At 42.8% G+C, this 24,780-nt stretch overlaps 2 protein-coding genes across 12 annotated transcripts in view; one reads left to right on the top strand and one right to left on the bottom strand.

The window, feature by feature from the left end:
- Positions 1-17,145, bottom strand: part of dnajc19 (DnaJ (Hsp40) homolog, subfamily C, member 19) — a 30,450-nt gene extending 13,305 nt beyond the window's left edge. The window contains exons 1-6 of one of the 5 annotated variants that reach the window (XM_048541567.2): positions 16,967-17,142; positions 12,076-12,127; positions 7,879-7,952; positions 3,171-3,247; positions 2,572-2,642; positions 2,276-2,494 (exon numbers count right to left, since the gene is read on the bottom strand). In XM_048541567.2, the coding sequence (XP_048397524.1) occupies positions 2,406-2,494; positions 2,572-2,642; positions 3,171-3,247; positions 7,879-7,952; positions 12,076-12,127; positions 16,967-16,969 (366 nt within the window). In that variant the 5' untranslated portion in view covers positions 16,970-17,142 and the 3' untranslated portion in view covers positions 2,276-2,405. Of the gene's footprint in view, positions 1-2,275; positions 2,495-2,571; positions 2,643-3,170; positions 3,248-7,878; positions 7,953-12,075; positions 12,128-16,966 lie in introns of those variants that run through there. The other 4 variants (XM_048541568.2, XR_007248617.2, XM_048541569.2 and 1 more) reach the window with 4 other exon arrangements.
- Positions 17,146-17,210: 65 nt separating this feature from the next.
- The window catches only part of LOC125457933 (uncharacterized), an 839,746-nt gene continuing 832,176 nt past the window's right edge, over positions 17,211-24,780 (top strand). For 4 of the 7 annotated variants that reach the window (XR_009446670.1, XR_009446669.1, XR_007248700.2 and 1 more), the window contains exon 1: positions 17,212-17,378. The gene's annotated coding sequence lies outside the window, so the exon portion shown is untranslated. Of the gene's footprint in view, positions 17,379-24,780 lie in introns of all 7 variants that reach the window. The other 3 variants (XR_007248703.2, XM_048542737.2, XM_048542739.2) reach the window with 2 other exon arrangements.

Raw genomic sequence — 24,780 nt, 5'->3', positions numbered from 1 at the left:
CAGGGTTGACTACCACAGAGTTACGGCCAGCACCCTTTGAGGGAAGTGAATGTACTGTTGCTAAGTTTGCAGCTGACAGGCAGGTCATAAGGATGCCCACAGAGTGATATGGACAGGTTAACTGAGTGGGAAAATCCAAAGATATATACTTTGTCAAGCTTAGAGCTGAATATTATTCGTGTGAAGAAAACTGCAGATAGCTGTAACATTCAAGGATTGGTGGGGGAAGGACCTTTGTAAGTAAATCATAAAGGGTATTAATGTCTGCAATAATTTTTCTTCTAAAAATGAAAGCTAGTTGCAATGTTTCCTGCACTCAGTGCCTCCAGAAACATTTTCTATCAGTCGTTTGAGTCCTTGGATGAATCGAAGTTTGGGGGACTGTTATGGTTTTTTAAGATTTAGGAATTTGTGCCATGAACATTTTTGATTACAAATCAGTTCCAGCTACTTCACAACCTGAATAAGTGGATGAAGATCCTACAATATTTAAAATTTGAATTCAGCCATTATTTCCCTCCATCATAAGGTCAGAAGTGGGTGTTCACTGTTGATAGTAAGTAATATTCAGGACACAAATTCAGGTGTGTTCTTGAGGAGCAGTGGTAGTGTCCCAGATTGAAATTCCACCTGCTCCAAAGGTATGTCACAATGTGTAGATATTTTAATCAACCTATTTACACAAGTTGAGGTAATAGGGATGGCAAATGGAATGTTGGCTTTTATTTCAACAAGGAATGCAGTATGAAAATGGGGAAAGTCTTGCTAAAACTAAAGGCATTAGTTATCCCCTGGAATAGCATGAGCACTTTTTGGCCCCTTATCCAAAGAAAGATATACTGGCATCAGGCAGTCCAGAGGAAGTTCACTATGCTGATCCTGTGTATGAAGTGATTTTCTCATAAGTAGGAGACTGGACCAGTAATTATTGGAATACCAAAGATTAAAAGCTATTGAAACATGCAAGATTCTAAGATGGAATTGATGTGGTAGATGTTTAGAGGTTGTTTGCCATTGCAGACATTCTAGGACCTCAACGTACAGGGTCACACACTTGACAGGAAATTCTTCTAGGATAGTAAATCTCTGGAATTCTTTACTGTAAAGTTCTGTTGAGGTTGGGCAAAGTGTTCAAAGCAGAGAGATTTTGAATCAGTAAGAGAAATGAGAGTTATGTGGACAAACCAGATAAGGAGTTAAGGATCATCGTTAGCAGCTTTCAGTCTGCTCTACTGCTCAATGAATCAGAGCCAAATGATCTACTTCTGTTCCGACATCATGTGATTTTAACACTTATGGTACACAGAATTGCAGTAACTTTGTAGCTGTAGATACTTTCCACATTACTCCCATTTTCCTAGTCAGATGAGGCTTCTGCCTTGACTTGCTGCAGACTGTTACTGTCATCCTTCTGTGACATTAGTGTTCAGCATATTGATTCTAGATGACACAGCCGATTGAAGACTCCTTCAGCTGCTGCAGCAGAATGATGGCTTACTCTGATATTCCTCATTTTGCCATGACTGATACTGAACTTTGGCTATCTTGAGTGAGACAATGTCACCAGAGCTGAAAAATGATGTGTGGCCTTTATTACAAATGAATGTAGCACTTGGATTGTAATGATTGATTGGGATGGATGCATGATTTGCTTGTGGCCACAGATTAACTGCATCTCAGGGTTAAAGTTTAGTTTATGGAACTATCAAGTTTCACCTTTCCGTTAAAAAGCCACTTAAACCAGATATCCAATTTTTGAAAGAAATAATGTTTAATTTGAATATGGCCTCATATTAATTTGGTTTCATGTACATTGACCATTTTGAAAGAGGTAGGGTGAAAAATCTGAATGTGTATTGGCAACATTAATACTCTGACTGAACGGAGAAACCAAGATGATGGGCAAAAAGTTTCTTCAAGAAATATTTAATGAAATTTCATTAAGCTTGGCTTTCCTGTATGAATGGTTCACTTGCTTTCACATCTTGATCAATACTTGTTCTCAGATGATTTATGCTGAGGACTTGCATCTTATTTTGCATGGAACACTTGATGGAATTGCTATTCTGAAAGAATCCAATTGAGTCACTTAAATCAGACAATTTGATCCCAAAACCTCAGTTCCTGTAAATTTCCCTTCGAGGAGTCTGTTTGTTTATTGCACTGCAGCCTCCACGTTGCCCATACACAACTTGGAGAAAAGCACTTCGTGATCATTGCCTGTACTTCTCTCATTGAAGAATTATTTCTGGGATTAATTTAATGTACAAGAGTATTACTGAATATCAGATGATTTATTTTAAAATAGGTTCTTGATTACATGATTGGTGTGCCAATAGGCTAACTTAATAAGCCATAATACATCCTCACTGCAGTGATGATGTTTCCACTGTCTTCCTGCAAAATCATTTTTTGTTCTGGGAATCCAGTAAATCCTTAGCTTCATTGATTTTAGATGCAAGGTAAGGAGATCCACCTGTCAAACAAATGTTTTCTTCAACATGTTAAATGTGCAGGACTGCAGTCTCCACTTTAATTAGGAATACCCGATTTTTGAATAAATGAACTCACCTTTGTCTGGATGATTAAGTACCATGATTCTTCTATGTGCTTCTCGAATCTTAACTTTATTAGCTGTAGGGCTATTAAACAGAAATTTTAAACTAAAAGTACTTTTTAAACAGGATAAAATTTAGGCAGAATTAACCACAGAGCCAATCAACTATCAGATGCCCACTGACTTATTAATCAAACACACAATAGTCTACTTGCTCTTATAAAATGGTGTAAGTAAATGAAATGAGAAATGCTAGAAAATACAATGTATGCATTGGATTATCTTCCATGGGCAAGGTCAACCATTATGAAACTCTGCCTATGTAAACAGACATTACTTCAGCTGAACACAGACTGTATAGCGAGCAAGAAGATTCCCAAGACTAAGATTTATGAATACTTAAGGATTATTATAGTATAATTTAGCATTGTACAAGAGCGTGACCCAGGGTTAGTACAGCAAAAATTCAGATACATGCAAATAGTTCAAGACTACCAAGAAACTTATTTAATCACCTTGGAGGTTATTTTAATTGTCAGCTTAAAGTGTATTTAAGACTATTAGCAGTTGTGTAAATAAGGTTATTTCATAGCAAATTAAAATATTGTTTTACCTCACTCCCAATATGAGAGCTGCTTCTCTCTTAGTCATTTTAGCCTCAAATCCACCCCTGTAGTATCCACTGAATGCCTGAAAAGAAAATTAAATTTTTTTTTGCACAATTGTCTTTGTAATGTGGGACATCCTTTTTGAAATAAGACCCAATAATTTCTGGCAGATGAATCTAAGATATCATATTATCCAAAACTACAATTATAGAATAATGCAATAAATATGGAATGATCAACAACAGACAACATTTAATTTTATGCTGTTGCAAAGTAGTTTTAACACAAAGTTCCCCCTGAACTTGCTGTAGGAAATACACTACAAAATGTGATAGTTTACCTTTTCAGTGGAGGTCATGGATTAATTTAACTGTCATACAATGCTTCAACTTGAATTTTTAATGCAGGTTTGACTCGTGACCTGGGTAAAACAGGCAAGTCCAAATGTATTGATTATCTTCCTTGCCTGACAAATGCTTGTAATTCTTAACATTATCAGAAGAGAAAGTAGGAAGACCTGAACAGTAACAATGAAAAAAATTAAGTACGTCAAGTCTACATGGTGCATTAGATTTGGTAGTCACATTTCCAATACATTAATCTCTTGAAGTGACAGATGTGTTAAGGTAACCATAGCATGCTGCTGTTTAATGAAGGCATTGTAATCACAGTGCGGATAATACTGAAGGTTGGGGAGATGGGCAAATATTAAATCCCGTGCTGTCGAACGACAGATCAGATCTGAGCTCTCGTGCTACCATGTCCAATCATAGGGTGGCATAATGGCTCAGTAATTAGCACTGCTGCCTCAGCAGCAGGGACCTGGCTTCATCTCCAGCCTCAGGCAACCTTGTGTGGAGTTTGCAGATTTTCCATGTCTTTGTGGGTTTCCTCCGGGTGATCCGGTTCTTCCCACAGTCCAAAGATGTGCAGGCTAGGTGGATTGGCCATACTAAATTGTCCATAGTGTTCAGGGATGTGTAGCTTCGGTGGGGTGTATGCGCTCAGGGTCAGTGTGGACTTGTTGGGCCAAAGGGCCTGTTTCCACACTGTAGCGATTCTATGAATTAAATAACTCCTAGGAGGCAGCAGCAGGTCCACAAATATCCATATCCTCAATAATGGAAGAGCCCATCATATTAGTGCAAAAGGCAAGGCTGAAACGTCTGCGGCAATCTTCAGTTAGTAGTGGCAATTGGTGATCCATCTCAGCCCCTGACAGTGGACCTCAACATCACAAATGCCAGTCTTCAGCCAGTTCAATTTGCTCCACTTGATATGAAATAGTTGGAGGTACTCGATACTGCCACAACTACGTGGCCCTGACAACATTCTGCAACAGTCCTCGTGCTCCAGACGTGCTGCTTCCCTAGCTAAGCTGTTCTGGTACAGCAACAATGACCTGAAGAGATGGAAAATTGCCCAGGTATGGCCTGGACACAAAATGGAGCACACATCCAGCCCTGACCAAGTACTGTCCTGTCTACTCTTGATCATCAGTAAAATGACAGCCCTGTTCGTGACACTTTCTATCAAGCAGTTACTGCTTACCAACACCCCACTCACTGGACACTCAGTTTGGGTTCTGCCAGGTTCCGCCAAGATCCTCCTGACCTCATTACAGTATTGGTTCAAACAACTCCTGACCTCATTATGGTATTGGTTCAAACAAAACAGCTAAATTCCTGAGGCAAGGTAAGAGTGATAGTCCTTGGCAGAGGATTCCAAGCATATTTGGAAGCAAAGGGAATCAGGAAAACTCTCTGCTAGTTATAGTCATACCTGACACATAAGACGACAATTGTGGTTGTTGGAGGTCAGACATCTCACCTCCAGACCATTGATAGAGAAGTTCCTCAGGGTAGTCTAAGTCCAACTACACTCAGCTGCTTCAATGACTTTCCCTCCATTTGAAGTGGAATGTTTGATGATTGCACAATGTTTAGCACCACTCATACTGATGTAATCCATGTTCAAATGTGACAATATCCATAGGTAGGCTGACAGATGGCAAGAAACATTCATGCCACTGAAACGCCAAGCAATAACCATCCCCAATAAGAGGCAACCTAACTGCTGTTCTTTAACATTCAATAGTGTTATCACTGACCAGAAACTCAACTTGACTTACTACTTGATTACAGTGGATAAAAGAGCAGGTCAAAGACTAGGAATACTGTGGTGAGTAACTCACATCCTGACTCCCCAAAGCAAGTCCACTATCTACGAGATAAAAGTCAGGACTGTGGTGGAAAAGCACTTGACTGGATGAGTACAGCTCCAGGAGAAGCATGAAAGCATAACACCATCCAGGAAATGTCAGCCCACTTGATTGGCACCTCATCCATTCATTCCAACCCCTACTTTCAAGAGTACCACACTACTATTTGCATGATATACTGCAGAAATCCATAGATCCCTACTCCGCACCTTCCTAGACGCGATCACAAGCAGATACTTGGGAAAGCCAACACCTGCAGGTTCCCCTCCAAGATACTTACTGTCCCCCTGACTTGCAAATGTATCGCCATTCCTTCACTGTCACTGAGTCAAAAACCTGGAATTGCCTCTGAGGGCACTGTGGATTGCCTACAGCATATGGATTGCAGTGGTTCAAGGTAGCAGCTCACTACCACCTTCTCAAAGGCAAATAGTGATGGGTAATAAATGTTGGCTAGCCAGTAACCATCCACATTCCATAAGTGAATAACTTTTAAAAAAAGCAAATTGTCCTGCTATGAATATCCAGAGAAATGTTCAATGTACATTTCCATCTTTTTTTTTCTAGCTTAAGCAGAAGAGATGATGGAAACAATGAGTTTCTGGGATTGAGACATTGCTGTAGAGCATCTAGCCTCTGTTTTGCACTTAGATCCATGGTTTTCATTTTGTTAGCTTAGTGAAGCACCTAGAACAATCCTTATAAATTTTGATCAAGGCCATAAATTTAGTGAAAATTTATAAAAACTCCCTGCTATGCAGTTAGGAGCAACCCAAAATGACATTTATTTCACTGATCGCACAGGGAAGTCTGATCTAGATTCTAACATTACTTCTGGGAACAAAGAACATGAACATAAGATGTAGGTCATGCGTGAAATAAGAATGTTAAGCCATTTAAAATATATAAAACTTTTGAAAAAATTCTCATTTCCTATTTAATACAGGGGGGTTCTGCTAAAATGTGATAGTTGCGTTCTCATGCAACATCCTGTTATAGAATGACATGCTATATTAATAACAGGGCCAATGGGACAAGCAGGGTTAGAGGCAGACTAACACCAATCAAAATTCTTCCTCACCACTCTCCTATAAGTATTAGTGCCAGTCTTCAGTGTTAGCTTCATCCAGTCGCAAGTAGCATTATTTAAATGGAAGTGAGAAAGTCAGTAAAACGCCAGAGTTCAGTTTACAGCTAAAATCATCATGGTTTGCAGAAGCAGACAGTAATGAGCAGATTTACAGATTCTTCCTCATTGCAGCCATGGATTTGCTTCCCACATACCAACACATTGTACATTCATACCCAAACTTCAATGACACTCATTATCACCTAGTCATGAACACAAATAGTGAGCCGTCAGCTACAATCTGCTACCGCCAGCAGCACTAATCACCTATCAGCACTAAGTCTGAACTACCACAGGCAGCATCCTTTTGACAACAAAAAAAACCTATGGTCACCAACTGCATCCAGCTTCCAAAAGAAACAAGGACACCAGCAGTATCCAGCAATTCCCGAAAATAATATCATTCCAGTACTCAACACCAACAATCAAACCCCAGCTGTAAAAACCAGGTACCAAGAATAATTGTCTAATCTCCAGCACCATCACTTGGTCATTGGAGAAAATTGCAATCACCAACAGTGGCAAAGCTCAATTAGAAACAGTATCAAGCTGCTTTCCAACAGCATTGCCCTGACTCCAACAATTAAATGCATTCAAGGGTAAGACCATTTACCCATCAGAAACACCAACAACAATTAATCACTGGCAATCACACCACGTGCTCACTAGCAGCATCTCCCAGTCACCAGCAAAACTACCCAATGTGCAGTTATACTACATTGTCACTAACAATATGAACCTGTCACAATCCCTCATTGATAAAGGGAACTGCAGATGCTGGAGAATTCCAAGATTATAAAATGTGAGGCTGGATGAACACAGCAGGCCAAGCAGCATCTCAGGAGCACAAAAGCTGACGTTTCGGGCCTAGACCCTTCATCAGAGGACTGGACTCTGACATTGATTATCTCCTCACACTATTTTCTCATGATTGTTCTTTGAGAACCCCATTGCCTAATTTGGACTGAGGCTTAATTCTACTATTTTTATCAATCTGACTGACATTCTGATCGTTTATGAATTTGAAAAGTCAAAATTTGTTGCATCACAAATTTTCCAGATGTGTGTAATGATCATGATGTATCTTTTCAACATAATACAAGAACATCATGCAAATTTGTGTTTCTGCTTTATTGTCGCAGTTCTCGAATGCTAAACATTGTGGTGATCGATTATAGCCAACACAAAGTTCACGTTTTACAAATACTGTTCCCCCACTCGTCAATCACGTTGTAGCCAATTCGCATTTCCAGAGCATGTGTTATAGGAAAATCCTTTATTAGCAGAGGAAGACCAGCTCAGGAAAATGAACACTTAGAAAAGTGAAGTTCTGCATTCAATAAACTGCAAAACAGAAACTAACCGACTTAGGTAGGCTTTGAATAGTTTGTTTCAAAGCGGGTTCCACATGCTTCATAGCTTTAACAACATAGCGGCCTAAAAAGGAAGAACAAACATATTGAAAAAGTAACTAACATATCAAGAAGTTACACAGCATGGAGCTGGAGGAACACAGCAGGTCAGGCAGCATCACAGGAGCAGGAAGTTGATGTTTCAGGTCGGAACCCTTCTTCAGAAACAGGGAGGTGAAAGGGAGCTTGGAAATAAGGAGAGAGAGGAGGGGTGGGACTGGGGAAGGTAGGTGGGATGATGATAGCTAAGTGCGGATAGGGAGTGGTGGGGATTGGTTAATGAAGTGGGAGAAGACGGACAGAGATAACAAGGTTTAGAGCTGGATGAACACAGCAGGCCAGGCAACATCAGAGGAGCAAGAAAGCTGACGTTTCAGGTCAGGACCCTTCTTCAGAAATGGCGGAAGGGAAGGGGGCTCTGAAATAAACATAAAGAAGGGGAGGTGATGATTGAAGGTGGATCAAGGAGCAGATAGGTGGAGAGAAGATGGACAGGTCAAGGAGGCAGGGATGAAACCAGTACAGGTGAGCGTAGGTAGGGAGTTGGGATGGGAGTTGATCAGTGAGGTCGAAGGAGTGGATAGATAGGAGAAAAGACAGACAGGTCAAGGAGACGGGGAAGAGATGGGCTGGTCTTGGGACCACAATTTCCCGTCCACAGTGGTCAAAAACGCCCTCAACTGCATCTCTCGCATTTCCTGCACCTGAGCCCTCAGCCCCCCTCCCCGCAATAACAACAATGACAGAATTCCCCTTGCCCTCATGTATCACCCCATCAACCTCTGGATTCAACACATCATTCTCCGCCACTTCCGCCACCTGCAATCTGACCCCATTACGAAGGATTATATTTCCCTCCCCACCGTTATGTGCCGTCCAGAGGGACTGCTCCCTCCACGACTTCCTCATCTGCTCCACACTCCCCACTAGCCCCACCACGCCTGGCACATTTCCCTGCAACTGCAGGAGGTGCTACACCTGCCCCTACACCTCCCCACTCACCTCCATCCCAGGCCCCAAGAAAACCTTCCACATTTAACAGATGTTCACCTGCACAACTGCTAATGTGGTATATTGTACCCGCTGTGGTCTCCTCTACATTGGGGAAACCAAGCAGAGGCTTGGAGACTGCTTTGCGGACCACCTACGCTCAGTTCATGACAAACAACACCTCCCAGTCGCGAACCACTTCAACTCCCCCTCCTTGGATGACATTCATCCTGGGCCTCCTCCAGTGCCACGATGATGCCACCCAAAGGCTGGAGAAACAGCACATCATATTCTGCCTGAGAACCCTGCAGACCAATGGTCTCAATGTGGATTTTACAAGTTTCAAAATCTCCCTACCCTCAACTTCATCCCAAGACCAGTCCATCTCATCCCTGCCTCCTTGACCTGTCTGTCTTTTCTCCCACCTATCCACTCCTCCTACCTCACTGACCAACCCCCATCCCATCTCCCAACCTACATTCACCTGTACTGGCTTCATCCCTACGTCCTTGACCTGTCCGTCTTCTCTCCACCTATTTGCTCCTCTATCGACCTTCTATTATCACCTCCCCCCCAACCCCATTTCCTTCAGAGACCTGTTCCCCTCCCCAATTTCTGAAGGGTCCAGGCCTAAAACATCAGCTTTCCTGCCCCTCTGATGCTGCCTGGCCTGCTGTGTTCATCCAGCTCTACACCTTGTTATCTCAGACTCCGGCATCGGCAGTTCCGACTGTCTCAGAGAAGACGGACAGGTTGTGTCAGATCAAGGAGGCAGATATGAGGGAGGATTGGTCATGGAATGAGGGTGGGGGTGGGTGGATTTTGAAACTGGTGAAATGCACGTTTAAGCCATTGGGCTGTCAGTTCCTGAGGTGCTGCTCCTCCAGTTTTTACCCCAACTTCCAATTCACCTGGACCATCCCCTTCTCCCTTTCCTTCCTGGACCTCTGTCTTCATCTCTGGTGATTGCCTCGAAACCAACATATTTTTTAAGCCCACCATCTCCCACAGCTACCTAGACTATACCTCCTCTCACCTACCTTCCTGCAAGAATGCAATCCGCCTCTTCCAATTTTCCTCCTCGTCTGGTCCAAGATGGGGTATTCCATTCCCACAGATCCCAGATATCCTCCTATTTCAAGGACTGCAACTTCCCCCTTCTGTGGTCAAAATTCCATCAACTACATCTCTTGCGTTTCCCACACCTCTGCCCTCATATCCCCTCCCCCCCAACAAAAATAAAGATAGAATCCCCCTTGTCCTCAGATATCACCCTACCAACCTCCACATCCAACATATTCTCCACCACTTCTGCCATCTAAATCTGACCCCACAACCAAAGATATATTTCCCTTCCCATCCCTATGTGTCTTTCATAGGGCCTTTCTGAGACTCCCCTATTCGCTTCACATTCCCTGGGGTGACATGTCCATCCGTGGCCTCCTCCAGTGTCACAATGATGCCACCTGCAAACTGGAGCAGCACCTCAAGGAACCTACAGTACAATGGCCTAAACGTGGATTTTACCAGTTTCAAAATCTCCCCACCCCGCCCTCATCCCATGACCAACCCTCCCTCTCATACTTGCCTTCTTGACTGGACACAAACTGTCCATCTTCTCTTCCACCTATCTGCCCCTCCCACTTCAATGGCCAATCCCCACCACACTCCAACTGCACTCACCTATAATCATCTCACCTACCTTTTCCAGCCCCACCCCTCCTCTATTTATTTCTGAGCTCCCTTCCCCCTCCCCATTTCTGAAGATTGGTCCAGACCTGAAATGTCAACAATACTGCTGTTCTGATGCTGCCTGGCCTGCTGTGTTCCTCCAGCAACACACTTATCATGAACTCCAGCATATGCAGTTCTTACTGTCTGAGTAACATATCAAAGGTATAACTTTGCACTAAGTATGTAGGAGTCCTCCAGTATATTCAGTGGCTGCTTATGAGATTAAGCATGAATTGGAAATGTCATCTGTTTAAATAGAGCTATCGTGCAATCCAAACTGATAGGCACGTGTCTAATTTCACTTTTGTATTACCCAAGAAATGCACAATGGGGTGGTTAGTGTGAGTGCGTGAGTGTTTAGTAGGAGTAGAATAACCTTAAAAAAATGGTAATGCGGCTAACAGCTAACAGTAGCAGCTAAATTCCTAAGAAAACAGACTGGGTCGTCAACACAAATGTGATAAGGAATAAAGGGTGCCTCTCACAAGTAAGATGAAGCCAGAACCATATATCCACTGTATTGCTGCAGCTGCAATGATTTTAGCTAATGGTTATGTTTAAAAAAAAATGTCAAGTGATCGTCCAAGAATGATGTAGCCTGCATAGGCACCAATGAGTATGTGACATCACTGTAATTGGATGGGTTAAATAAAGTGCAAGTTCATGTTTGAGTTAAACAGGTTTTCACAAACATTTGCTACATAAAGTAAGTGAAAGGGGACAGGTGAGATGTTGTAGAGGCATTCAACCACCAAGATGATGTGTCTAATCCAAGAATGAATGTGTAGGTGCCCTTCGCATGCCACACTAACAAGATGAAGATTCCTGACACAAGCCAGCATCAATAGGTGGGGCAAGTCTTTTCATCATGACTGCAGTTTTGTTAACTTCTGCTCAGATGCTATAACATTTCAAAACTTTCTTATAATGAACACAGTGTATTGGTCACAGTAATTATACAAGTTGAGTTGAATAATTTGGAACTTGGGTGTGAAATAATTAGTAATTCTTAATCTCCTATTAGTGCGACATTAAAAAAAGGAAAAGAAGATCTGAATTAAGTTTCATGTTGGGATGAATGTTTGCCATTCTTTTATTCAAAAAAAAATTAAAGCTGCATTGTACATACTGCCTCCACCTCTCCAACTGCACCTAGCCAGTAAATCAAACACTTCAGATGAGTTTCATCTCATTCTCTTTTCACCCCAAGTGTTCCTACTTGGTGTAACCCTTATATTATGAAGTGGTAAAGTGCACAGATATAGCAACTCCACATCGACACAGGACAAATATTTCTATTCATGCTAAGCTGACAACGTAGCTTTGGAATAAACATGCAAGCCAAATGAATAAAACAGAAAAAATGAGTATACAAAGTGCTTCATTATGATAGGTACTTTTATGTTAAATTGTATTTTACAAACCTGCAAATGCTGCAGCAGCAACTGTCAGACCAACCGCTATCATAGTAGTCGCCTGGATGTTTCAAATGAGCATATTATTACACATACTTTAAAACAAACTAATTTTACATTTTATAAAACAAAATTAGCAAAGCATTCATTTTGTTTGTAAAAGAGATTCTAAACTTCTACCAACCTTTGCATGAACTGTTTTCTAATTTCACTCCTGAAAGATTTGTGAACGAAGATAAATTCTCTCTGCCTACCCCTATATTATCCTATTGAAAATTTCAAACAAAACTCATCATGTATCTTTTAAATTTCAGATAATACAACTGTTTAGTAATCTCTCCTTTATTAACCCAAGAAATACATGTATTATTCTGGTAATTTGTACCATACTGAAGACAAGTATATTCTTCATAAGGTATGGTGCTATATATTAATGGGTGGCAGAATCCAGATATAATCTAGCCAAGGCTTTGTGTACCAAAAGCATAATCTCTGTCAAAGCCTTAATTTAGTCATTAGATATAAAGTATGTTATGTAGTGTACCTTTTCATTATATATTTATGAACTCTGATGTATAGATATGAAGGCCCAAACACAGGTGAAAAGTTTAAATTTAAATAAATAAATGTGGAACTAAAACAAAAACAATGGCTACGGAACTCCCAGATTGTCGAAACAACATCTGGCTTACTAACATTCTTTAGGGGATATAAAGCTGGTGTCCTTACCTGGTCTGGCCTATTCATGATTCCAAATCCACAGGAATGTGGTTGACTTCTAAATGCCATTGAAACCCTTGATGGACATAACTTACTGGCTTGCAAAACTAATATATATAAGAAGTCTAAGACGAACAGAATCATTGGACTACCTAGTAGTGGATCAAGGTACTCCCTGCCCAGTTTACTCTGAAAAGTCTTCCTTACTAATATTTGAGGACTTCTGTCAAAATTGAACTTCTGTCTCAAACCAGTCAATACACTGCATTCATAACTGTCAGTCAATGCTCACATTTCTCCATCAACATTCTTGAGTATAAACCGTAAATACCGTTCCAATGGCTGATGAGATAGACCAAAGGATGCAGCGGTGTGGTAAATAATAAGAAGGGAGTGAGGAAAGAATTCTCAATATTAATTACAGATGCCATGAAGTCTCAGGGCACAAAATCAACGGTGGACAAAGAAACTTATTTGACTGCCACATTGTTTGTGGGTCTTTATCCATCACCAAAACTGGGTTGGTACTGTTATAGTCTGAAGAAGTGCTTGAGACCTAATAGAATAAGGAATAGGTGATAGATGTATTTATTAAGGGTGAATTGGGTATGATTGGTATATAAAAGAATGGGAAGCTAGTAATCAGAGGGATGAGTGTGAGGTGATTTGAAATTAGGCTCTCAAGTGTGGATTTGAACAGTTTAAATAGTTATTTTTTTAGGCATAATACTGGTAGCAGAGGACGGTGGTGTCAAAATATAAAATTTTGGGATATGATTACCTATTCCTGTTTTTTAAAGTATGAGCCCTTTTTTAAAAAATCTAATCTTAAATGAATAATACTACTTTTCTTCTCTTTCCTATAAACCTCCATCTGTCATCTTGTTGTCCTCATGTACAACCTGTCTATAATTTTCTGCCTTTGTGCCCTGCACAGTTAACTTTCCCATTTAGTTATTGCCTCAGCAAATTTGGACATTTTATTCTTGGTCTCTCGGCTAAAGTCAATCAAGACTGTAAACAGTCTCAAATTACTCATTTATCCCTACTTTCCGTCCAATATCCAATCTTTCCACTGCCCAGTATTACTCCCAACTCCATGAGCTTTTGCCTTTACTGGAGTATTAAACTCTCTTTGGAAACCCAAAAATATTTACTAATTCCTCCTTATCTATTTAAGAGTTACATCCTCAGCAAAAAACACTTTTCAAAAACAAGTTCACTTTCATAAAACCATACAGGCTTTGTTTGATCCTTCTGATCTATTTTTTCACATGCACATGCATTCTTAGGTTTTTCTTTAGTAATCAAGCCTAGCATTTTTCCAACAAATGACATCAATCTTATTAGCTTCTAATTCCCTGTTTTGACTCCCTTCCTTCTTGAAAGAATGAGTTATATTTAAATTCTGATCTGCTTATTCTGTTCAAAAACTTATGGATATCAGAAAATCATAAGCAGCATATTCATCTGTACTCTTACCTCATTCTTACCAAATCTACTTGATGCAAATTTTAGCTATTTAGGATGTACTGGTTGGAGTGACCACCAGACTTAACAAAACATTAACTCTCAGATGCTGCTAGACCTGAATTTCCCAGCACTTTGTTTCAAGTCACTTATTAGTCCAGTTTGAACTCAATTCTGCTTTTCAAATAGAAAACCAATAAAACTGCATTTCAAAATAAACACTACAAAGTAGTAACTGTTAGCATTACCACTATTCTAACATCAGGTATCCATAATATTCCTGACACATATTCCCTTCGCTTGTCAGAATTCCCTCCGATACATTCCTCCTCTATTTCCAACATCTCCATGCACTCCTACATCACCCTTCCATGCAATGGCAGAAGTAATATTACATGTTTACATCCTCATCCAAAAAGGTGAAGTAGTGATTTACTTGTACTTCATTCAATCTAGTCTCATGTATTCGATATTCACATTGTCTTCTCTACATTGTGGAGACAATGCAGGCTGGATGACCACTTTGCAGGACACCTGCAAAAGTGACCCCAAACTTCCAGTTGCCTGTCATTTCAACACACCACTGCATTCCTACACCAATTTTCCTAACAGAGGCCTGCTGTAGTCTTCCAACCAGCCTCAGCACAAGCTCAAAGAGCGGCATCTCATTTTCCACTTTGGGACGCTGCAGCCCGTATGATGCAACACTCGAGTCCAATAACTTTAAGAGCCTGATATCATCCTTCCCAAGCTGTTCCTGCCCGATTCCATACTTTTCACCAACCCCACAGCCAGATACATCGTTTTTAACAGTCACCCATTCCTACATACTCCTAGGCACATTATCACATTATATGGAGCAAGAAGGTTGGCATTTTGGGTTGGGACCCTGCCTCAGAAATGGGAAGGGGGAATGGAGCTCAGAAATAAATGGAGAGAGGAAGGGTAGGCTAGGGATGGCAGGAAAGATAGTGATAGGTGAGTGCAAGCAGGGAGTGGTGGGGATTGGTCAGTGAGGTGGAAGGGGCAGATAGGCGGGTGAGAAGATGAAGAGGTTGTGAGAGGCCAAGGAGGCAGGGGAGAGGGGAGATTTTGAAACTGGTAAAAATCTACATTTACACCACTGAGCTGTACACTTCTGAGTCGGAATATGAGGTGCTGCTCCTCCAGTTTGCGGGTAGCATTATTGTGACACTGGAAGAGGCTCCGGATGGACACATCACCCAGGGAGTGGGAAGGGGAGGTGAAATGGTTCACCACCGGAAGGTGTTATCGTTTGTCACGAACAGAGTGCAGGTGCTCTACAAAACAGTTTCTGAGCCTCTATTTATTTCTGAGCGCCCTTCCCCATCCCCATTTCAGTCCCAACCTGAAAAGTCAACTTTTCTGCTCCTCTGATGCGGCACACCTGCTGTGTTCCTCCAGCTCCAGACTATATTATCTCTGACTCCAGCATCTGCAGTTCTTATTATCTCTGATCACATTATACGGGTTGCATTCAGCATATCTAGCCCATCTTCTCACTCAGCTCTTACCACTTATTCAGCTTTTCTTCTGTCCTGGCTGGCTACCCGTAATCTGGTTTACTTACACCTTCCGTATGTCTGAGCTCCATCTCCACCTATCCACTTACCTGACTCCTTCCCACATTGGCTTCAGCGTAAATACCACTTTTTCCTAGCTACTAACAGTTCTGATGCAGTGTTTGGACATCAAAACATTAACTCTGCATTCTTCCCACAAATGCTGCCAAACCTGAGTTCAGCTCTGATGAAGGGTCTAGGCCCGAAACATCAGCTTTCATGCTCCTGAGATGCTACTTGGCCTGCTGTGTTCATCCAGCTTCACACTTTGCTATCTTGGATTCTCCAGCATCTGCAGTTCCTATTATCTCTTTCTCCAGCAGTCTGTCTTTGTTTCAGATCTCCAGCATCCACAGTTTTATTTTTTTTTTAAATATTATTGTAGCATCACTCCAGAGAGCCATACAGCACAGAAAGAGATCTTGTGGTCCAACTCATGCTTGCCAACCAGGTATCCCACTCTGACCTAGTCCTTTTCCAGCATTTGACCCATATCTGTCTAAATCTTTCCTATTCATATAACCATCCAGATTCCCTTTAAATTTTGTAATTTTCCCCTCCAGGTGCTCCAGTTTCCTCCAACAGTCCAAAGATGTGCAGACTTGGTGGAGTGGCCATGAAAAATTCCCCGTAGTATTGAGGGATGTGTGGATTAGGTGGGTTATAGGAGGCTGGGTATGGATGGGATGTTGAGAGTCGGCGTGGACTTGCTGGGCCGAAGTGCCCGTTTCCACACTGTAGGGATTCTATGAACTTCCACCAGCAGCTCATTCCGTACAGACACCCTCTGCGTAAAAATGTGACCCTTTTAGTCCTTTTTAAGTCTTTCCCCGCGCGAATTAAAACTAATTATCTCTAGTTTTGGACTCTCCCACCCTAAGACAAAGACCTTGGCTGTTCACTTGACCCATGTCCCTCATGACTCAGTCACATGGCCCCTCCCAGCGTGGAGGCTCAGTGCCCTACCAAAGCATCTCCTCATCGAAATGTCGTGAGAGGCAAAGACACAAGATAACTGCAAACCTGAACCTATTTTAAAAGTAGTCTCAATTCTCTGCAGTGAGTGTGCAATCTGTTCCTTTAAATTGCACAGAATCCAGTTTATAGATTTAAACCATTTAACTTACCATTTTTAATCGTAAAATGGGCTATCTTTTAGAAATAAAGACAAAAACTACGCGCTGACATTCTATTCGGATTTCCTTTTCGAATCACAGTGAAAAAGACACGTGACCAAAGCTACCGTTTGTCGTACATCGACTTTTGTAGTCGTGAAACGTGTCCGTCGTTGGCGTGCCTGCCTCCTTTTGTCAGCCGGTCCTGTGATTGGTGAATTTCCCGTGGAGGTGGGGGGAAGTTAGAACGGCCTGTGCGTACGAAGCCCCGCCCCTTCACGTGGGGGGCGGGACGCTGTCAATCAGGCGGTGTGTTCTCACCTATCGTCTGTCGTAGGTGTGATATGATCAGAGATAACGAAGGCTACAGTGAGAGCGACATGTCCTGTTGAGGAAGTCAGATGCTTCTAACAGTCGGAACTATGTGAGTGTTATTAAAATAAAATGGCATTGCTTACGTTAACTTTTTTTGCTAAGTGTAAAACAACCCTCGTCAAATTTCTATTTCAATATGTGACTTCAATGGAATCTCCATAATTCAGAGCCAATCTTACTTATTAGGGGGAATATACTGGAGGACCTCGGCCGGTCTGTCAGTATCTGTGGAGAGAGAAGTAGCCCTAACGCTTGGAGGAATTATTCTTCTTTAGGCCTTCGTTTTTAATCAGGGAGAACTTGAGAGAAAGGAAAATGACGTGTACTCAGGAATTGGAGTCTAATTTCAGTGTCTCAGGGTACCTTCTGTAAAAACACGGCAATCTTTAGATTGCCCAGTAAACTCCACTAGTCCTATTACTGTTTTAAATGTATTAGAATTAAACATTAAAATGCAGTCTCCGGATCAACCGAGATGACTCAGGATGCGCACCAAAATCACCCGATTATCTGTGATCATTGCATACCTGCTGCTTCTGACATAAACTGCCTGATTGACAGCGACGTGCTCCGCAGGTGAAATTCCGTTGCACAGAACCCTGCACAAAAATCTGTAATTCTAGGTGAGCGCTGCTGACGCAGACAGTTTTGATTTATGTCCCTGAATTGTTACCCAGGATGTCAGGCAGAAAATTCCCACAACTGACCCACCCAATAACTCAGACTGCTCCTAATTCGCAACTGTCCTCCCTTGCAGCCTACGCTTTGATGATTGCCCCCACAGAACATCGAGACCAATAATGCAAGATAACAACGTGTGGAGCTGGATGAACACAGCAGGCCAAGCAGCATCTCAGGAGCACAAAAGCTGATGTTTCGGGCCTAGACTCTTCCTTTTTAAGCTTAGTTGGTTATTACATTTTATTGTATCTACAGTTGCCTTTGTCAAATTGTGTATCTAACCATTATATTGACATCAGTTTACTTTGTTTCCTGTAGGAAATTAGAACATGTTGGAGGAAATCAAGATTATAAATTTTGATATTAATTTTGATCATGACATCATAACTTTTGTTGATTTTTCTTCCACAGGGTGCCTTTTCCAAAGTTCAGAACTTTTCTTGTTTCTAGGTAAAATATGAAAATGATGTTCAGAATGCAGGAATAACAGAATATAACACACACATTGACAGAAATATAATCACAACAACATGCATGATTTCATTTAGTTAAACCACATGAGCAGTAAGACAGTACAATTCTTTGATATCATTTACCAGAGCATGCAGTAAATCATACCACTTGCTGCCATTCTTGATTGACTCATATTTCAATATTAAGCTTTTTCGTACTTGCCCAATTTTCTGGTATAGCAACTTCATTTCGTGGTTACCTTGAAGATTAAACATAAACTTAGTTTCACACATTCTTTCAGAGTGTAACAGTTCTGTCTCTTGAGTTATTCTTCAGCTGTATGGAACTCCTGTTGCAAGAAGCAGTGATTTTGGAACTCTGCAATAGCACAGTTTTGATTCCCTCCATCTATAACTTCATAAGCCAGCATTGTTGATTCTGCAAAGTAATAAGTGAGATAAGATGGCTTCAAAAACTTTTAATTTGGGGTCTGTTCTTAGCTGCAAGAGAGTCCAAAATGGAGTTTCTGGAGAAGGAGATCAGACCTAATGGGAACTGAAATGCTGGAGTATCCAAGACAACAAAGTGTGGGGCTGGATGAACACAGCAGGCCAAGCAGCATCTTAAGAGGAAATGGAGACGCAGCTTGAGGTGGGAGTGGGGGCTAGGAGAGGGGAAGCACAGGTTAGGCAGGCAGGGACGAGCTACCACAAAAAGTGTTACACCTGCCCCCACACCACTTCCCTCACCCCCATCCCATGCCCCAAGATGACTTTCCACATCAAGCAGAGGTTTACCTGCTCATCCACCAATGTGGTATACTGCATCCACTGTACACGGCGTGGCTACCGCTACATTGGGGAAACCAAGCAGAGGCTTGGGGACTGCTTTGCAGAACACTTAATGGTTCGCAGTAAACAACTGCACCTCCCAGTCACGAACCATTTCAATTCCCCCTCCCATTCCTTAGATGACATGTCCATTCTGGGCCTCCTGCAATGCCATATTGATGCCACCTAAAGGTTGCAGGAACAGCAACTCATATTCCACTTGGGAACCCTGCAGCCCAATGGTATGGATGTGGATTTCACCAGCTTCAAAATCCCCCCCTCCCCCCACTGCATCCCAAAACCAGCCCAGCTCGTCCCCGCTTCCCTAACCTGTTGTTCCTCTCACCTATCCCCACCTCAAGCCGCACCTCCATTTCCTACCTACTAAACTCATTCCACCCCTTTGACCTGTCCATCCTCCCCAGACTGACCTATCCCCTCCCTGCCTCCCCACCCATACTCTATCTTCAGTCCGCCTCCCCCTCTCTCCCTATTTATTTCAGAATCGTCTCCCCATCCCCCTTTTCTGATGAAGGGTCTAGGCCCGAAACATCAGCTTTTATGCTCCTGAGATGCTGCTTGGCCTGCTGTGTTCGTCCAGCTCCACACTTCGTTATCTGGAGGAGTTTCTTTTAGAAGTAAAATACTGTGACTTCCTGTAAGCCTGAACTGAAAGCAGAAAATGCAGCAGAAACTCAGCAACTAAAGAATCATATCAGACTTGAAATGTTAACTCGGATTCTCTCTCCATAAATGCTGCCAGACCTGCTGAGTTTCTCCAGCATTTTCTGTTTTCATTTCTTGACTGGTTTTCTTGGCTGTAGCATTAGCTGAGAAATCTGGTGGTCTTCATTTGCCAAAGAAATAAAAGTTAATGAGGGGATCAGATTGTGAACAGAACAGATGTTCAGTTTCGTTTAGGAAAGGGAGAACAGTTGAGGATATTTATGAAATGGAGCTTCATGTGGGAACAGCTATGGAAAGAAGCAACAGAAAGCTGGAAGAAGAGATAATAGGAACTGCAGATGCTGGAGAATCCGAGATAACAAGGTTTAGAGCTGGATGAAAACAGCAGGCCAAGCAGCATCTCAGGAGCAGGAAAGCTGACGTTTCGGGCCAAGGCCCTTCTTCAGAAATGGGGGAGGGGGAAGGGGTTCTGAAATAAATAGTGAGAAAGGGGGCAGTGGATCGAAGATGGATAGAGGAGAAGATAGGTGGAGAGGAGACAGACAAGTCGAAGAGGTGAGGGTGGAGCCAGTAAAAATGGAGTGTAGGTGGGGAGGTAGGGAGAAGATAGGTCAGTCCAGGAGGACGGACAGGTCAAGGGGGCGGGATGAGGTTAGTAGGTAGGAAATGGAGGTGCAGCTCGAGGTGGGAGGAGGGGATAGGAGAGGGGAAGAACAGGTTAGGGAAGCGGGGACGAGCTGGGCTGGTTTTGGGATGCAGTGGGGTGGGGTGGGGGGGGAAGGAAGGGAGACTTAAGTTTGTGAAATCCACATTGATACCATTCGGTTGCAGGGTTCCCACGCGGAATATGAGTTGCTGTTCCTGCGACCTTTGGGTGGCATCGTTGTGGCACTGCAGGAGGCCCAGGATGGACATGTCATCTAAAGACTGGGAGGGGGAGTTGAAGTGGTTTGCGACTGGGAGGTGCAGTTGTTTATTGCGAACCGAGCGTAGGTGTTGGACTCTGGAAATGTGTGTCTTTTGCTGCACAACGTAACCCTGGAACTCAGGGAAGCATTAAAAAACTTACCTCAGAAGCCACTTGCCAACTGAATCCAATAAAAATGAAGGAATTGAAAGTGTATCTGGAAATATTGGAGAAACTCTGCTTGAGATTAATGCCACGTGTGCTGTTGGGGGTTGCTTTAAACCTACAAGAGTAATCTTGTGTTGGCTATTTAAAGAGTACACCTTAGTTTCTAGTGAATACAGTTCACCTCAATTTGATTGTTTTATTGAACAGAAATAGACATAAGAACAAAGTTTTAAAAACTTATGATTTTGGTTGATACCATTTCTTCTGTTAGTGTAATTTGGGAAATTATATCCTGTTGTGGTTTTGGTCTTCACAGGGTTCATAACATAAGGAACAATGTAAACTATTTCCCTCACACTTCCTAACATTGTTTTAAACAATTAAAACATTTTAGTCCTTTTTTGTATGCCGTTTAACAGCATTTCCTATTTGCTGTCTTCCTTACATTCAATTAATCTCTAAATTTTGATTACAGGTATTCACCTCTGAAAGATGCCAGTGGCCCAGATAGGCTTTTTTAAAAAAAAAGTGACAGACAGTTCCATGGTTAACATTGCTAAGATTAGCATTCCATTCCAGTACACTAGGATCAGTGACATGACCACAGTAACTCTAGTTTCTGGGGATCGCAGTTGAATAGTGGATTGCAACAAAAAACAAAAGAGAAAACTGAAATTTTTAACCTGTCTGCACTCAACCAGATGAGTTTTAAACTGCAAGAAAAATGTGAACCACAAATATCTCAATCTTAAATTATCATATTCATAACTGAACATACGTTACTTCCCTAATTCTACCTACTAGCTAAGAATTGAAAGTGAATCTAAGCATTTACCAGGCAAATTGTTCTATTAAGTATCAATATATATCCAACAGCTGGACTGCATGCAAATTATAAAATACATATTCGTGAAAAAGAACAAACAAGGTAACCTGCTCATCAGAAACCACAAGCTCCTGGGGAAGGCTATCAGACCTTAGACTGAAAGTTGAAGTCAGAGTTAAATTAACCTATTGAGGTGTTCAAGAAAGAGATTCGTCTCTTGTATAGGAACATGATTGAGATCTGTAAAGGTTCATTTTGGAATAGTAGGATGATATTTTGTCTCTTTGAAAATGTTTAAACTTAATGTTCAGTGATTTATTCAATTTCGTTTTCACCTTGTTTTATCATTGAAACAAAATCTGCTTATGTTTTTGTGAAAGAACACCCTGTCAAAAAAAAACTCAATAAAACAAATCTATCAAGCCAGGTTTCAGTCTGGGATCTTGCCCAGTGATAACATCAGCTGGAATCACAACACTGCAGGTCAAAATAACTGTAAAGATCTGAGTAGAAGATAATACTTTTGAGATAAAAAAAACAAGCTTTCAGAAAGATTCTCTGGTTTGGAGAGCTTTGCAGAATTTTGAAGTTTAGGGATGGTTTGGCCAGTTAAACTACTGCTGAATTATTTGTTTCTGAATGTGTAGATTTCTCATCCGCATCTTCCCTACCTGCTAAGGACAAATATGTCGAGCAGACAGTATGCATTCCTTCAACAATCTCCACATTTCTATAGTGCTCTTCCCTGACAGCATCTGTTCCCGTTTTATGTTATGTTACCCAGTTCTTGCCTAACAGAATTATAATTACCCTTCCCCTAATTATAAACATTACCCTGCTGTATGTACCTATCCTTTTCCATGACTATTGTAAAAATAACAGAGTTATGATCGCTAACACCAAAATGCTGTCCTACCAACAAGTCTAACACTTGGCCTGTTTCATTGCCAAGCACTAAATCCAAAGTGGCCTCTCCTCATGTTGGTCTATATACATACTGTGTCAGGAATCCTTCCTGAATACACTGGGCAAAGCCAAACAGAGACACGCATGAGAATTCCTAGAAGGATGGCATTCAAACCAGAACTCCATCAACAAACACATTGACTCCAAATCAATTGACCACCCTCTGAGAAAGAACAGGAAATGATATCACCAACCCAAGGAAACCTAAACAGATAAATAGAAAGTGGGACATAACACCAGCACTTCAGAGGCTCACTGTTGATGTTACCTAGAATGGTGACTGATTATTTGGGAACAAACCTTCCAGCTCAGTGAACCAGCTTACATCCGGAACAAAATAAAGACCCACTCTTTTGTGGACCGAGAGGAGGAGAGCATGACTGTGTTGGAGGTGGAAGGAGGGAGTCGGGTTGGCAGTGCACCCTTGCAACCGGTGGATCTTAATGCTGGCTTTGGCTTAACGCTGGTTCGGGGAGCAGCCAACCTGCAACGATGACTGCAGTGAGTGCTCGTGCCCCAGGTCAGGGGGTCCGGAACACCATCCGTGTTTCCGTGAAGAAGGTGGATGAAGGTGCACCTGTGGACCGCACCTTCTTCGTGAAGAGGGTCCTGTTGGACTGTTGAGGGTTCGCTGCTGCGGACATTTACTGCCTGCAGGATTTCTCTGGAGGTTTTTACGATGTAACCTTCAGGAGTTCCAAGCTTTGCAAGCGCTTCCTGGAGGTTTTCAAGGAGAAAGGTGGTGAGGGCCCCCTCTCTGTATTGACTGCTGTCCCGCTGTTCATGATGCCAGCGCAGAGGAGCCGTATGGTGACTGTACACGTGTACAACCCGCATGTGCCAGCAGTTGATGTCCTGACCTTCCTTGGAAGGTACGTGAAGGTGGAAGGGGACCTAACCGACATCGTGGACCCCTTTGGCATCTGGACCAGTAAGAGGCAGGTCAAGGTGACGCTGAGGTTGGGCGTGGACAGGAACATTGTACACCCACCGTCCAGCTTCGCGATTGGCAGGAGCAAGGGCTACCTGACTTACGCAGGGTAACCTAAAGTCTGCCATGCCTGCGGTAGGTCAGGTCACGTGGCGGCTGACTGCAAAGCCACCATCTGCAGGGAGGAGGGAAACCTTGCAAAGGATTGCCCACAAGAAAAAAAGCTGCAACCTTTGCGGGGAAGCGGGCCAACTCTATAGGGCATGCCCGCGGTGGGGGACCATCTACGCCCAGGTCGCCGGCAGGGGTATTGCGGGGCCAGCCCCCCCCCCCACCTTGGAGGAGAGGAAGGCACCAGGGCCCTGCAAGGACTCCACTAATGTGCAGGAGGGCCAAGCTGTGCAGGGAGGGCCCAGCCCCACAGGATGGACCCGAGCCCAGCAAAGCGCCCCTGCAGGCTCCCCCACCCCGACAACCCGGAGTCGATGGAGGCGGCGACAGGTGACCCAGGGGAGTGGATGACGGTCTGGAAAGCGAGGAGGAAGGCGCGCTGGTGGGCCCAGGCACTGCAACAGGTGCAGCCTCACCATCTCAAATTCACGTGGGGGGGGGCGGCCTCCTAGTGGCTGATGTCACCTACAGGAATGCTCCCCTGAGGCTGATCAACGTGTATGCTCCAGCGGTACGGAGTGAGCGGTTGGCTGTCCTGCAGCGGCTTCCACCCCTGCTGGCTACATCCAGGCCGGTCATCCTAGGCAGAGATTTCAACTGCATCATTGATGCAGATGGAAGATCCGGCGTGGGGACAGCAGGTGGGGGGGGTGGTGGTCAACTGGACGTCATGTCCAGATTCTTGATGGGCACGGTGAAGGACGCCAAGCTGCTCGATGTCTTCAGCACCCCTGCAGACAGAGTGCAGCAGAGATACACCTGGTCGCGGCCAGATGGGTCTATTCACTCAAGGATAGACTTCCTGTTTGTGTCACGGGTGTTCTCAGTCAG

The sequence above is a fragment of the Stegostoma tigrinum genome, chromosome 14 (assembly GCF_030684315.1).
Source record: "Stegostoma tigrinum isolate sSteTig4 chromosome 14, sSteTig4.hap1, whole genome shotgun sequence".
NCBI classification, from domain to species: Eukaryota; Metazoa; Chordata; class Chondrichthyes; order Orectolobiformes; family Stegostomatidae; genus Stegostoma; species Stegostoma tigrinum.
Note: the sequence above shows the minus strand (reverse complement) of the source record. Positions and strands in the feature narration are given on the sequence as shown.